Source organism: Rattus norvegicus, chromosome 10, assembly GCF_036323735.1.
Source record: "Rattus norvegicus strain BN/NHsdMcwi chromosome 10, GRCr8, whole genome shotgun sequence".
Lineage (NCBI taxonomy): Eukaryota > Metazoa > Chordata > Mammalia > Rodentia > Muridae > Rattus > Rattus norvegicus.
Window position 1 is genome coordinate 43,976,075 of NC_086028.1, and position 16,515 is coordinate 43,992,589.

At 42.3% G+C, this 16,515-nt stretch overlaps 1 protein-coding gene across 1 annotated transcript; it reads left to right on the plus strand.

Moving 5' to 3' along the window:
- The first annotated feature begins 9,278 nt into the window (after positions 1–9,278).
- Or2t45 (olfactory receptor family 2 subfamily T member 45) lies at positions 9,279–10,208 on the plus strand. The gene has a single exon (NM_001000771.1). The coding sequence runs from the start codon at positions 9,279–9,281 to the stop codon at positions 10,206–10,208; it is 930 nt and encodes a 309-aa protein (NP_001000771.1).
- The last annotated feature ends 6,307 nt before the right edge of the window (positions 10,209–16,515 follow it).

Below are 16,515 nucleotides of genomic sequence, written 5' to 3' on the forward strand. Positions count from 1 at the left end.
CTACTGGGTTTCCAGTGAAGCCTATGTTTAGTTTAGCTCCAAGCCCACGTGATGGATGGCTCACAACTACTTGTCCCTTCAGCTCCAAACGGTCTTATATCCTCTTCTGGCTTCCTAAGGCATTGCATGCACACACACACACACACACACACACACACACACACACAAAGGGGGGGCACATGCACACACATACACAGAGAGGGGGGCTGACTGGGGGAGAGAGGGAGGGAGCCACATGCACAAGCACACATATACACGTGCATGCAGGTATATTTATCAAATAAAGTAGTTTTTAAAAGAAGAACCCTTAAAAGGGGAACATACTACTATTTTACTTAACTAAGACTATAATGAATCTGGTATTTAAAGGATTTAGAGGGTCATTTTTATCCGGGGACTAATGAGAAGAGCATCTATCCAAACTGAAGAAGCCAACCCCTGAATCTTCACGTCACATTACTACAAATGAAGAAAAAGTTCTACTGAGTTAAAGACTGAAAAACTTAGACAACTCTCTCATCTTCTAAAAAATATGCATCAGTAGACATCTTATGTTACTTTGGGGACTTCAGATTCCCCTGTATTAAATCTGTGATACACCAAAATATTTAGGATGGGCCATAGAAATTAGGAAATTGATGCTGAAAGTGGAGATTGGCTGCTACAATGGCCTTCAGAAGGGATAAAAACTCACCTCCTAGGACAAAGGTCTTGGCTTAACTGTTTTTATTGGATAATTTTTATTTAAATTTCAAATGTTATCCCCTTTCCCCCACCCAACCACCTATCCCTTCCCACCTCCACACCCTGACATTCCCACACACTGGGGGTTGGGGCGTCAGGCCTTGGCAGAACCAAGGGCTTTTCTCCCTCTGGTGCCCAACAAGGCTATCCTCTGCTACATATGCAGTTGGTGCCATGGGTCTGTCCATGTGTACTCTTTGTATGGTGGTTTAGTCCCTGGGAGCTCTGGTTGATTGGTATTGTTGTTCTTATGAGGATGCAAACCCCTTCAGATCCTTTAATCCTTTCTCAAACACCTCCAAGAGGGACCCTGTTCTCAGTTCAAAGGGTGGCTACAAGCATTCGCTTCTGTATTTGCCATGCTCTGGCTGTGCCTCTCAAGAGACAGTTATATTTGGCTCCTGTCAGCATGCACTTCTTGGTATCAGCAATACTGTCTGCGTTTAGTGGCTGTATGTATATGGGCTGGATCCCCAGGTGGGGCAGGCTCTAAATGACCATTCCTACAGTCTCTGCTCCAAACTTTCTCTCCATATCTCCTCCTATGAATATTTTTGTTCCCCCTTTTAAGAAGGACTGAAGCATCTGCACTTTGCTTGTCCTTCTTCTTGAGCTTCATGTGGTCTGTGGATTGTATCTTGGGTAATCTGAGCCTTTGGGCTAATATCCACTTATCAGTGAGTGCATTTTGTGATTGGGTCACCTCACTCAGGATGATATTTTCTAGTTCCATCCATTTGTCTATGAATTAAAAACAATGAAGTCATTGTTTTTGATAGCTGAGCAGCACTTTATTTGTGTAGATGTACCACACTTTCTGTATCCATTGCTCTGTTAAAGGGCATCTGGCCTCTTTCCAGGTTCTGGCTATTATAAATAAGGCTGCGATGAACATAGTGGAGCATCTTTTGGGTATATGACAGGAGTGGTAATTTGGCTTAACTTTTTAACTTATTATTATTGTTGTGTGTATGGTGAGTGTATGCATTTGTGTGTGTGTGTGTGTGTGTGTGTGTGTGCATGGTGCACACGCACGTGTGAATATGGGTATGCACATGCCACAGTGCACTAACACAGATCAAAGAACAACTTTGCGAGTCAGATCTGGGTTCTGGGGAACTGAACTCAGGTCGTCAGGTATAGACAGCAAGCTCTTTCCCCTGCTGAGCCATATCTGTGGCCTTGCCCTGGCTATTGTTCCTTTTGTTTCCTATGAAAGGTTCTATCCTTGGAACAAGGCAGAAATCAATTAAAATTTTTCTTCTCTCTAGCTTTGCACAGAAATATAAATAAACACTTTTCTATCTTTTACATCATGTTCTCTTTTTGCCAGTGAGCATTTGAACCTAGTTCTGGGTCTGATGACTAGAGAATTTGATCATGGGCCTTGGCCTTTCTGGTATTGGTCATTTTAGGTCATAACCTAAAGAGATTGGGCTACACCCTCCTGCAGAGCTCCTCCTAGAGCCTAGAATTAAAAAGCTGCCCTGTACTGTGGTTTTACAGCTCTAATTTATGGTCCTTCCAGACTTGGCTCCTCCCTTTCTCAGTCACATACACTCTCCCAGACTAGGTCATGTGATATAAAAAAAAAATCAGCCTCTGAAAAGTTGTAGAAGTTAGATATTTCCTTCGGTCCAAATTGTTCTCCACTGAGAGAAGCCAGATTGAATCAGTCAGCTTGGAGAGTAGTTTGAGTCAGAACAGGTGAGTTGAACCAGCCAGCATTCAGAAAGAAGTAAAAGGGTGAGCTTATTCAGTGGTAAGCCTCCAGGACAGCAATTAGATTAAGCAAATAAAATACTTTTATAGCCAGCTATGCTCCTATAGCAACCTTTTCTATTAGGTAGATAGATACAGTAAAAGTTCCCCAGGATTAAAACTGTTAGATTACAGAGAAGAAAAAAATTCCCTTAATAGAGATAGCCAGGTGTTTCTTCAAATATTATCTTTAAAATTAATAAAATGAAAAACAAATACCTATATTCCAATAAATATGAGACATTCTTCATGTCTAAGTGTCAATCATAAAAAAATCATAAGTTTTCTGATTCTGCTAGGACTGAATGTTGAGCATATTATACTAATTATATTATATTTATTATATAAATACTGGAGGAGCTCAAGTGATATCAAAGAAATAATATATTTTCTGGAATCATTTATGAGACCGATAAACAGTATTTTAACATCTAATGTCAATAATAAAAGTTTTCCTGGAGCTTGAGAGATGGCTCAACAGTTGAGTGGAGGTGTTGGTCTTGCAGGGGACCTGAGTTTTGTTAACAGCACCCACATCAGGGAACTCACAACTGCCTGTGACTCCAGGTAGAGAGGATCCAAGGCCATCACCTAGCCCCTACAGACACTTCACTCACGTGCACATCACACACACACACACACACACACACACACAGAGAGAGACAGAGACAGAGAGAGAGAGACAGAGACAGAGAGAGAGAGAGAGAGAGGGACACACACACACACAATTGAAATTTAAATAAATATTAAAATCAAGTGTTTTCTTGATTTGGAGTTAAAAGTAAGATATATTTATTGGTCTATGAATGTCTTCATTAATTACATGTTAAGCTTATTATACAATGAGCACAAAGTAACTGTTCTTGTTTATGGAGTGCAATATAATACATGTATATACTGTATGATGATCATTTCAGGGTAATTAACTTATCTGTTACCATAACATTTTTAAATGTATGAGTGCTCTGTCTGTATGTATACCTGCATGCCTTAAGAGATCATCAATTCCCTTTCTAGATGGTTGTGAGCCACCATCTGGACTTGAACTCAGGACCTCTGGAAGAACAGGTAACTTAACGGCTGAGCCATCTCTCCAGCCCATCATGGACATTCATCATTTCTTTGTGGAAAAAAAAACATTTGGAATCCTCTGCTCCAGGTTTCTTTGAACTAAATAGTGTGGGTTTTATTCACACTAGTCACCTTACTATGTAACAGAATCTTCCCACGCCTATAGGTACCAATCTATTGAAATGTAAAAGTGGAAAAGCTGTAGATGCTGGCTCACGAATTCCTACTCAGTAGAACACAACTCAAGCAGATTTCTCACTTCAACTGACAGCTGACACCTAGAGGTGTGTGTGTTCATTCAGTTATAACTTAAGTGGAATAGCATAGATTTAATTTAGTTTTCTTAAGGAGTTAAGGTGTTAGAAAAATACCTCCCCTTAACTGTACCCACATCGGAAGGCAGGGGGTTTGCATGTAAATGCAGAAGGCAAGGTGGGAGCAGGTACTTCTTGGATAAACCTGGTGTCAATCACTCACTGTTCAGTAAACTCAATGAACCAGACAGATATTTTAGCCCTTTTTGTAAATGATTACCCTGAGTCTCAAGGCATTCAAATGGCTGTACCAATTCAGCTACAAACGTTAATGCATTCAAATGGCTGTGCCAAATCAGAGAGCTACCAAATGGATAGCTACAAACTTTTTCAGTTGAGCCGTGCCTGTTTTCAAAGAGTAGCCATACAGGCAAAATAATTCTCACATTGCGTGCCTTCTCCACGTAATAACTACATCTTTCTCAACACGGATTGTCACAAATACAGAGGTTAGAATGACTGATATGTTTCCAGGAGTGAGATTGTGAATTCGCTGTCACATGTAACTACATTGAAAAGTGGATCTCTTTCAAATGGTCATACACTGATGTTACCAATATGGGTCAGTTACTTCAGGGATCAAATGTCCTGGGACTTAATTTGAAAGTTAACTTTAAGGAGCTATAAATGGAAGACATATCTTCAGCTGAATGTCACTAAGGGTGTCCTCACTGAAGATTGCGCAGCCTGACAGTGGGATGAGCCTGACTGGAGCTTTTCGTGTCTCACAGCTGGCAGGACTGGTGCTGAGGTCTCCGTGATGATCTGTGGGGTCAGAGCTACAGACACAGACCACCCTGCATAGCAGCTGCTCCTGACGCAGGTGAGCGCTTAGCTCCAAGACTGAGTGCTTAGAATGGCAGGTGGTGGTCTCTCTAGGTTTTAGTACAGAATATTCTATTTGCACAATTTTAGGAACTATGCCATAATTCATAGCACTTTTGAAAGAGAGAAACCCCATAACCTCATACGTATTCTCCCCTAACTCTCTGTCATCACTGTTGGTAAAATCCACAAAGCCTGACATCACTCTCTACCAATTAACATGATATGAAAAGTTAGTGGGTTATTACACTGTAGAAGCTTAGTGGGTCTACCCAGTTGTTCTCTTTACACATTTTAGAGAAACTTTTAAACCTTTTGTGAATATAATTTGTTTTCACCTTTCCTTTTATTTCTTAGATGAAATCCAGGACAAGTATCAATACTCCCAGGTATGGAGTCAAGGTATGAGAGTCTGTTTTCCACTCCCAGTTGGCGACAGGTTACAGTGGTTTTGTCTCATTTCATTCTGCCCTGAAGTTGACTTCAATACAGTCTGATTTATACTGTGAAACACAGAGGAAACCTCAGGAACTTAGTGAATACGCATGGTAAATGTCTTAATTGTTCTTTTGTTGTCCACTGAGACACTATATATATTCAGTACTTAATCAGAAATTTATAAAATATTATATATGCAGTTCAAAATATTCAAACAGTACAAAAGAAGTTTTCAGAAGAATTGAAAGTGAGGCACATTTTAATCCATGAGAGACAAGAATATTCTATTTTCTCATTGAAATACTTCATGCACTTCCTCCAGGACTAGTGATGACATTCAATCTCATTTACTATTATCGTGCATACACACACATACACAGTAGAGGTCAGAGGACAATGTTGTGGAGTCTGTTGTCCCATTTCACTTTTACACAAGTTCTGGGTATTAAATTCAAGGCTTCAGACTTTTGGAGCCATCTTGCTCAACCCAGCAATGTTTTATTTTTTTAATAACTTCCTTGAGAACAATACCTGGTTAAATGCTACATTTAAACTACTCTTTTTTTCTTCAAGCAAGTCTGTAAGATAAGTCCCTATTTTAAAATACTGACTGGGGACTTTTTTTTTTTTTTGGTCTAAGACAGTGGTTCTCAACCTTCCTAATGCTGTGACCCTGTAATTTAGTACTTTGTTTTGTAGTGACCCCCAATCATAAGATTATTTCAATGCTACTTTATAGCTGTAATATTCCTACTACTCTGAATTATACTGCATACATCTGATATACAGGATATCTGATATGTGACCCCCAGAGGTGTGCAAACCAAAAATTGAGAGCCGCTGATCTAAGAGTGGGTTTGACTCCAAAGGTCATATGAATGCACTCCAGATGTGTAGTCTGCAGGTGCATGAACAGGATAGTTGATCCTCACTCACTCCTGATTGGATGGCAGAGTCCTTAGAGTGTACCGACTGGGTTTTCATATCATTTAAACAACAAAGGTATACGGGTTTTCCTCGGTCAACGCAGCACTACTGTAATAATCTTATATTTCATTTATTTATGAGTTAGAAACAACGCTGACCTAATGACATGCATTTGTCATCCCAGCACCCAGGAAGCCAAAGAGAACTTCAAGGTCCAGGACATCCTGGGCTACTTACCAATCCTTGTCACAATACATATATATGTGTGTGTGTGTGTGTGTGTGTGTGTGTGTGTGTGTGTGTGTGTGTGTAAAGTCAATTATTCCTTGCTTCCATTTTACAAAACCATATTATTGGTAGCAAAATAGCCTGATATTGCCTTTACTCAGATGATATCACCTATCTGAATTCAATGTATCAATGATGTAAAAGTTGATCATTTAACCTACCCCAGGCATTCAGGAGACTGTTGTTTATTATATTTTTCGTTCTTGATTAAGACAATAAATAGGAAAGGAAATTTATTCTGTTTTCAGCGTATAGGGCAGTTGGGATACAGAAATGTCAATTCTTCTGACCTCTGATTTTAGCTTGCATTTTATCCTTTGAAATCACATTATTACATTTGCCCCAGTAAACATCTCTGTCAGAAAGTGTCACATTATAAGATTTTGTTACATGATTGTTTCTAAACTTAACTTCCAATTTGAAGCAGGAGTAACCATTACATGATGTATAAACATTGTGGTGACTTTTAGATGGCCATACTTTAGCGAAGGTGTCAGAGAAACTTTCATAAATACTAATTATCCATTCTCAAAGAACAGCATGACTGTGTTAGCTACGGTCATGTAGGATTGCACTAGAGCCAGAAAGAATCCATGAAAGGAAATGACATCAGAGGCCCAGAGACACTGAAACCATTTTTATTTTATTAGAACAAAGGGAAGTCAATTACAAGCTAGTTCTGAACTAGATACATTTCTTATTTAAAATATTCAAGTATGAAACAGCTACTCCCAGCTCATTGTAATGGCTTTCTGTGGTTGTGGGAACCAAACTCAAGGTTTTACAGATGGAAGGCAGACATTCCACCAGAGAGCTGCACTGCTGGCCTTGGAAAAATACATTTATTTAAATTGATTTTGTAATAGTTCTCTCCCTCTGGGGTGTGTGTGTGTGTGTGTGTGTGTGTGTGTGTGTGTGTGAGTGTGTCTGTATCTGTGTCTGTGTCTATGTGTATATATATATATATATATATGAGTGTGTCTATGGGTGTGTGTATCCATGTGTGTGCGGGGGGTGTCTAATGCTTGTTTCTGTATGACTGTGTCTATGTGTATATATGTCTATGTGTCTGTGTCTCTATGTGTATGTGCATATGTATGTGTGTATGCGTGTGTCCATGTCTATGTGTATTGTGTGTGTGTGTGTGTGCGCGTGCGTGTGTGTGTTTGGGTGTGTCCATATCTATGTGTCTGTGTGTGTGTCTGTGTCTGTGTGTGTGCCTATGTGTGTGTGTGTCAAGAAGGAGGTTTCATGTGTGTAATAATGTATTTACAATGATAGAACACAGTAATATCAATTTTACAATGACCATAGATTCCATTCATGTATTAGTAACTACTAGCCTTCGAGTACCACACCAGTTAAACATTTAAGAACGAGTACCATGCAAGAATTCTAAACACATATAACAGGTTTAAAACAATGTAATACAATAACTTGAAATGTATGAATTGGATTGAAGATGCACACAAACGGATAACTACGATAAACTACTACACATTGTCACAAAATATATAAGAAACATTTTAAATAGAAAACAGAGGAACAAGGTTTTCTTTATTTTGTTCATAATAGCAACTCACTGTGTAGTCCTGGCTCTCCTGGAACTCACTCTGTAGACCAGGCTGGCCTCAAACTCACAGAGATCCTCCTGCCTCTGGCTCCTGAGTGCTGTAAGTGTGAAAGTCTGTAACACAATTTATGCTCCCTACAACTGTCTTCATGAAATTGTCAGTTTTCTACAGGAATCTTTGATGAAATTTAGTATCACTTTTGAGAGTGCACTAGAGAAAGGTAGGTCAGTAATCAGTGTGAAAAGGAATGGCTTTTCTCATCCAGAAAGAAATTAAGATGCTGTGAGACACTGTACTGTGATGTGGAACTTCTGTGCTCATTGCGTATATAGGACAGCAGCACCTCACATGTGGAGTAGAGAAAGTCAGCCACATGGGTCTCCATTACGACAGGAGTTTTTCCTTGCATTCATCTGGAACAACATTGAACTTACATGCAATAAAGTGCAAAGGTCATGACTCAGGTCATAGCCATATTCACAACATTTCGAGAACGTTGGGTTCTTTCGACTGAGAAGTACCAAACTGAAGGAATTTGAGATCACACAGTAATGCTTCTTTATGCCACGGTTAAGATAAGCACAGGGGTAAACACATACTGAGGCACTAGACTGTTTATTCTATAAGTTATATTTAATTGTATTGCAAATTCTACTATGGGGCAACAAAGGTAGACAGTGAGTGGTGATGGCAAATAGACAGTGGAATTGTTTGTGTGTGTGCATGTGTGTGGTATGGATTCACTGGCAGGCCAGAGGTAGGAGGAATTGTTTGTGTGTGAGCCTGTGTGTTATGGATGTTTGTGTGTGCGCCTCTGTTGTATGGATTCACTGGCAGGCCAGAGGTACTGATGTCCTCCTCTATCAGTCTCTGTCTTATTTATTTGAGGCAGTGTCTCTTCCTGAACCAGGCTCTTGTATCTGGGAGTCGGGGGTTAACTGGCAGCAGGGAGCCCTAGTAATTCCTTCTGTCTCTGCCTTTCACAGAGATAAGGCAACAAACACATGGGAACTACACCTAACTATTTATGTGGGATCTGAGAAAAAACTCAAAAGTGTGCTCCTGCTTGCTGATCCATAACATGTACATTAGGTGGTAAAAAATAAATTTAATAGTCCTACTAAATTGAAATATCCCATCATTTGGTTTCAAGTCACTTAAAAAAAATCATTCTCAGACCAGGTGTTGTGGCTCATGTCTTTATTCCCACTGGGAAAGAGAGGCAGGTGGATCACTGTGAGTTCAGGATCAGGCTAGTTTACAGGAGTAGTTCCAGAATAGCCGATCTCTAAAAGAAAAGGCAAGCACCTTCTGTCTTTCAGGCTTGGACAGAGCTATGAAGACTCCCAGTAACAGCACGGAGGTGGACTTCATTCTTCTCGGGCTCTTCAGCCACACCTACGCCCACTTGTTCCTGCTTTCTGCTGTCTTAGTAATCTTCACTACCTCCCTGATGGGCAACACCCTCATGATCCTTCTCATCTGCAGGGACCCCAGGCTGCACACGCCCATGTACTTCCTTCTCAGCCAGCTCTCCTTCATGGACATGATGCTAGTCTCCACCATCGTTCCCAAAATGGCAGCCAACTATTTGATGAACACGAGATCCATCTCCCCTGCGGGCTGTGGTTCCCAGATCTTCCTCTTCCTCACCTTGGCAGGGGGAGAGTGCTTCCTCCTGGCAGCCATGTCCTATGACCGCTATGTAGCCATATGTTATCCCCTGCGCTACCATGTCCTCATGAGCCCCAAGCTGTGTGCTTACCTGACGGTGGGGTCCTGGCTCCTGGGAGCTGCCGATGGGCTGATGCAGGCGGGCACCATCCTGAGTTTCCCCTTCTGCCAATCTCGGACAATCAACCACTTCTTCTGTGAGGCTCCTTCTCTGGTGCGCCTCGCCTGTGCAGACACCAGAGTCTTTGAGTTCTTCATGTACATCTGCTGCATCCTGATGCTCCTGATCCCGCTGTCCCTCGTCCTGGCTTCCTACTCTCTCATCCTGGTGGCAGTGCTCCGCATGCGATCTTCTGCAGCCCGGAAGAAAGCCTTCGCCACCTGCTCTTCGCACCTGGCTGTGGTGGGATTGTTCTACGGGGCCATCATCTTCATCTACATGAGACCCAGGTCCCACCAGCCAGGCAAGAGCGACAAAGTGGTGTCTGCCTTCTACACCATCTTCACACCGGTGCTGAACCCTCTCATATACAGTGTGAGAAACAAGGAGGTCAAGGGGGCCTTGAGAAAGTGGCTGCAGAAGAAAGTGTGATAAACGAGCAGAGAGAAGTTCGGCAAACCACCTCCACTCAAGTTAGGCACGCCTCACTCACAGACTCAGCTTCTCTGGCCCATTGAACATGTTTTCCTCATTGAACATTCTTTTGTATTGTATTAACTTTTTTGATGCTCCTTTGCCATTTTATATTCTAAGTTTTACAAAAATCAATTTGCCCTGCTCATGACCCCTGTGTTATCCTCTGTGTTTCTTTTAAAATAACACCTTGAGATGGGAGCCAGTGACACAGGTCTCGTTAGCTAGATTTTAATCATGTGACTCAGTTTTTGTTACAAGATCGACAATGTCAAGAGGAAGAGGAATAAATGAATAATTTTATAAATTAGGGCTGAATTTAAGAAGTACCTTGTAAATGAAGTGTGTAATCAATAAGACTTGCTAAACATAAAATGTAATTGCATAAACCTTGTGTCAAAATGTTGCAAGAGGACTAATCTGAGACTGTGTAGAATTTAGAATTCTTTAAAAGGAGATGAACTGAAAGAAATTATAACTTTACACTCCCACTAAAATCAGAGACTAGACAAGGCTACCTACATATTCAATATAGTTCTCAGAGTTCTAGACAGAGCAATCAGACAACAAAAGGAAATCAAGGGGATACAGATTGGAAAGGAAGAAGCCAATCTGTATCATATCTTTGCAAATGATATGATAGTGTATTTAAGTGATCCCAAAAGTTCCACCAGAGAACTACTAAGCCTGATAAACACCTTCAGCAGAGTGTCTGGGTATAAAATTAACTCCAATAGATCAGTAGCCTTCCTCTACACAAAAGAGAAACAAGCCCCTTCATAATAGTCCCAAATAATATAAAAATACCTCGGTGTGACTTTAACCAAGCAAGTGAAAGATCTGTACGATAAGAACTTTAAGCCTCTGAAGAAAGAAATTGAAGATCTCAGAAGATTGGAAAGATCTCCCATGCTCAAGGATTGTAAAGATTAATATAGTAAAAATGGCCATTTTACCAAAATCGATCTACAGATTCAATGCAACCCCCATCAAAATACCAATCCAATTCTCCAAAGAGTAAGACAGAAAAATTTGCAAATTTATCTGGAATAACAAAAAACCCAGGATAGCTAAAACTATCCTCAATAATAAAAGGACTTCCGGGGGAATCACTATCCCAGAACTCAAGCAGTATTACAGAGAAATAGTGATAAAAACTGCATGGTATTGGTACAGAGACAGACAGATATAGACCAATGGAATAGAATTGAAGACTCAGAAATGAACCCACACACCTATGGTCACTTGATTGTTGACAAAGGAGCCAAAACCATCCAATGGAAGAAAGATAGCATTTTCAGCAAATGGTGCTGGTTCAACTGGAGGTCAACATGTAGAAGAATGCAGATTGATCCATGCTTATCACCCTGTACAAAGCTTAAGTCCAAGTGGATCAAGGACCTCCACATCAAACCAGATACATTCAAACTAATAAAAGAAAAAGTGGGGAAGAAACTCGAACACATGGGCACTAGAGAAATTTTCATGAACAAAACACCAATGGCTTATGCTCTAAGATCAAGCAAGAATCGAAAAATGAGATCTCATAAAACTGCAAAGCTTCTGTAAGGCAAAGGACACTGTTGTTAGGACAAAACAGCAACCAACAGATTGGAAAAAGATCTTTACCAATCCTACAACTGATAGAGGGCTCATATCCAAAATATACAAAGAACTCACGAAGTTAGACAGCAGGGAGTCAAATAACCCTATTTAAAAATGGGGTTCAGAGCTAAACAAAGAATTCACAGCTGAGGAATGCCAAATGGCTGAGAAACACCTAAAGAAATGTTTAACATCTTTAGTCATAAGGGAAATGCAAATCAAAACAACCCTGAGATTTCACCTCACACCAGTGAGAATGGCTAAGATAAAAAACTCAGGTGACAGCAGATGCTGGCGAGGATGTGGAGAAAGAGGAACACTCCTCCATTGTTGGTGGGACTGCAGACTGGTAAAACCATTCTGGAAATCAGTCTGGAGGTTCCTCAGAAAATTGGACATTAAACTACCTGAGGACCCAGCTATACCTCTCTTGGGCATATACCCAAAAGATGCTCCAACATACAACAAAGACACGTGCTCCACTATGTTCATAGCAGCCTTATTTATAATAGCCAGAAGCTGGAAAGAATCCAGATGCCCTTCAACAGAGGAATGGATACAGAAAATGTGGTACATCTACACAATGGAATACTTCTCAGCTATCAAAAACAATGACTTTATGAAATTCATATGCAAATGGAAGGAACTGGAAAATATCATCCTGAGTGAGGTAACCCAATCACAGAAAAACACACATGGTATGCACTCACTGATAAGAGGATATTAGCCCAAATGCTTGAATTGCCCTAGATGCACAGAACACATGAAACTCAAGACGGATGACCAAAATTCGAATGCTTCACTCCTTCTTTAAAAGGGAACAAGAATGCCCTTGGGAGGGAATAGTGAGGCAAAGTTTAGAACAGAGGCAGAAGGAACACCCATTCAGAGCCTGCCCATGTGGCCCATACATATACAGCCACCGACTTAGATAAGATGGATGAAGCAAAGAAGTGCAGGCCGACAGGAACTGGATGTAGATTTCTCCTGAGAGACACAGCCAGAATACATAGGCAAATGCCAGCAGCAAACCACCAAACTGAGAATGGGACCCCAGTTGATGGAATCAGAGAAAAAACTGGAAGAGCTTGAAGGGGCTCGAGACCCCATATGAACAAAAATGCCAACCAACCAGAGCTTCCAGGGACTAAGCCACTACCCAAAGACTATACATGGACTGACTCTAGGCTCCAACCTCATAGGTAGGAATGAATAGCCTAGTAAGAGCAGCAGTGGAAGGGGAAGCCCTTGATCCTGCCAAAACGGAACCCCCAGTGAACAGGATTGTTGGGGGGAGGGCGGTAATGCAGGAAGGATGGGGAGGGGAACACCCATCTATAAGGGGAGGGGGAGAGGTTAGGGGATGTTTGCCTGGAAACTTGGAAAAGTAATAACAATTGAAATGTAAATAAGAAATTCCCAATTTAATAAAGATGGAGGGAAAAAAGTTCAAAAAAAGAAATTATAGCTTTAAAATCGCTATATTTAACATTTTAAACAACAAAAACCACTAATCAAAAAATAAGTCTGGCTTAATAACATTTCCAATTTTCCATTTTAGAACGTTTAAAGGAGATATCTTCAAGAAGTGATTAGGCCCTAAGGGCGCCATTCTCATGACAGGACGGCATTCATGCCAAGATAACAGTCTGAAATAGCTCAACATGGTGACGAGCCCCTGTGATCTCAGCACTTGGGAACCTGATGCAGGAAAAGTGTAGGTTTGAGGGTAGCCTGAATTAGATAAGAAAAGAATAATTTTATTATCTCAAATAATAAAATCAAATAGTGAGATTGACTCTTTCAATATTAAAAAAAACAACAACTAACAAACAAAAGGCACCATCCAAAACCAACTAAACTCAGAAGGAATAACAGATAATTCATGCTGGAGCCAAACATGAGTGACCGTGGCCCTTTCAGGATTAGGTGACCCCAAATTCCATGTTCCAACCTGGTACCAGACTCAGGAGGGTTTTTTATAATAATAGAATAAAGAAAATACAGAGATTAACACACTCTTCAAACCCATTTGGGGGAAGTGGCAAGTGGGCAGGCTAGAGTGAGGCCGGCACAGCAGGTACAGGCTCACATGCTATCTCTCAGAATCCTTGGCCCTTTGGCTGTGGGAAGCTAATGTTCTGCATATCACAAAGGGTTTGCCCAGCAGTCACCAGCATGTTGGGCCCCATTCAGATGAAGACTAAAAATTGATAAAGGTAATTTGGTCCTGGGATTTGGGACATTTCAATCACTCCAAAATCACTGAAGCACCAGTCTCAAAGGCTGAGTCCATTCCAAGGACTTTCACTGCCAGCCCCCTCTTGCCATTCCTTGTCCTTCCACATTCTGCCATTTGATGACAGAGAAGCAGGTCCTGACAGGTCTAGGGTTTGATTTCCCCATCACACAACACTGAACAACCCCATTGATTATTTTGTACACTGGACATGGTATTCTGCTATGGCCTCACAGAATGGAGGGAGACACCAAGTACACGTGGATTCATGGGTGCTACAGAGTCTAAGGATAGGAAGGGAAACAAACACCATGGTCCATCACCTTGTTGACGGCTCCGAGTCCATTTTCACCCACAGAGGTGGGAGTATGACAGACAGAGAAGTGCCCTTGAGGGTGGGACCACAAGGGAGGCTCCACAATTCTTATATATGATTGCTGTGTACCGGTTTTTCTACCAAGGAACTTACAGCATTTAACAAAACAAAGACACACTGTGCAGCCACATCCCTAGATCTCAAGAGATCTGTTGGCAGCAGAGTGTGACCTGACCTGGGCTATTCTGTCTAAAGGCACCATTTTGATATCCCCTTCCTGTCCCCAAAATGGAAAACCTTTCTCCCCTGCACCTTTAACATTTGATTACTGAATTCAGGGTTTGCCATGAGTGAAACCGTGCACTTAGTGTGTGAGTATCAAACAGATTCCAGTCTTTCTCTGGTGCTGATGCTCTCGGGAACCCTTCTATTTCAGTGGACTACTGACTTTTGTTATCTGTCTTCTGTGTGCACTAATAAAGCAGCCACCTCCATGTCCTATGGAAAAGGACTGTGAGCAGTATCTGGGTTTCTATGATGGGTGCTGGAGATCACACACCTCTCCACACCCCAACTTTAGTACTGGAAGTCCTGCTCCAGAGCTGCCCAGCATGTTGGAGTCTGGCAGTTCTTAGCTGAGTACCTTGAGAAGCACTTTTCTTGTTGGGAAAACCTGCTAAGATCAAAGTCACTCGGTTCACCCCTGGGAGCAAAACACAGCTGGTGTCCACACAGTGACCTTAAAGCAGAAGGGTATGGCCTAGGCCACAACTTTCTCAGGAGATTGGAGGGTTTCGCCTTGGGCATCTCTTCATCTTCACCCTTTACTCAGTTCCGCATAATTCTGCTTTAGGTGGTGATTCTGAGAGGTCTTCCAGTCAACTTCCCAAATGTCTGCCCCATCTCTGTATCCTACAGAAATCCCAGGAGACCCTCTGAGTGAGGAGTGCACCAGCACACTACCTATCCCTCCATTGTTCAAGATGGGTGGTGGCCTGGGCATCTTGGATGTGCTTTTTGAAAGATACAGTCCGTCTTCAGGATGGGTGGTCTTGCTACTCTTTCTTCCTGGATTTTAAGGATATAAATCCACTGTGTGTAAGTACCTAGAGTCCCAGCAATTGGCAGATGGAGGTAGAAGGATCAGGAGTTCAAGTCCAACCTGTGCTACTAAGGTAGATTGAGGGCAACCTGCGCTACATAACGCTCAGTTAAATATAAATAGGTACCTGGTTGCTGCCGCCGCAGAGAGCCCTTGGGCAGCACCCCTCGAGCAAACTTGAGCCTCGGGACCACAAGTAAGACCAACTTGTCTGCTGCAAGAGAGCTGCCTGGTGAGATCGGGACACACAGAGGCAGAGTTCATCTAGGACCGGGCATGTCCTGTGTTTGCCAGAGGTCCCACGCCCGCGGATCCCGGACCCGCAGCAGCTCTCTGCTCCCAGACCCTGTGGGAAAGACACCTCACCGCCTGATCAGGTGGGCACTCCTGAGGCTGCAGAGCGGAAGAGACCACCAACACTGCCCACCCCTGCCCACATCCCTGGCCCAAGAGGAAACTGTATAAGGCCTCTGGGCTCCCGTGGGGGAGGCCCCAGGAGCGGCAAGACCCCTGCCTGAGACACCACCGGAACCTGAGGGAAACAGACCAGATAAACAGTTCTCTGCACCCAAATCCCATGGGAGGGAGAGCTGAACCTTCAGAGAGGCAGACAAGCCTGGGAAACCAGAAGAGACTGCTCTCTGTACATACATCTCGGATGCCAGAGGAAAACACCAAAGGCCATCTGGAACCCTGGTGCACTGAAGCTCCCGGAAGGGGCGGCACAAGTCTTCCTGGTTGCTGCCTCCGCAGAGAGCCCATGGGCAGCACCCCACGAGCAAATTGAGCCTCGGGACCACAGGTAAGACCAACAGGTCTGCTGCAAGAAAGCTGCCAGGTGAACTCAAGACACAGGCCCACAGGAACAGCTGAAGACCTGTAGAGAGGAAAAACTACACGCCCGAAAGCAGAACACTCTGTCCACATAACTAACTGAAAGAGAGGAAAACAGGTCTACAGCACTCCTGACACACAGGCTTATAGGACAGTCTAGCCACTGTCA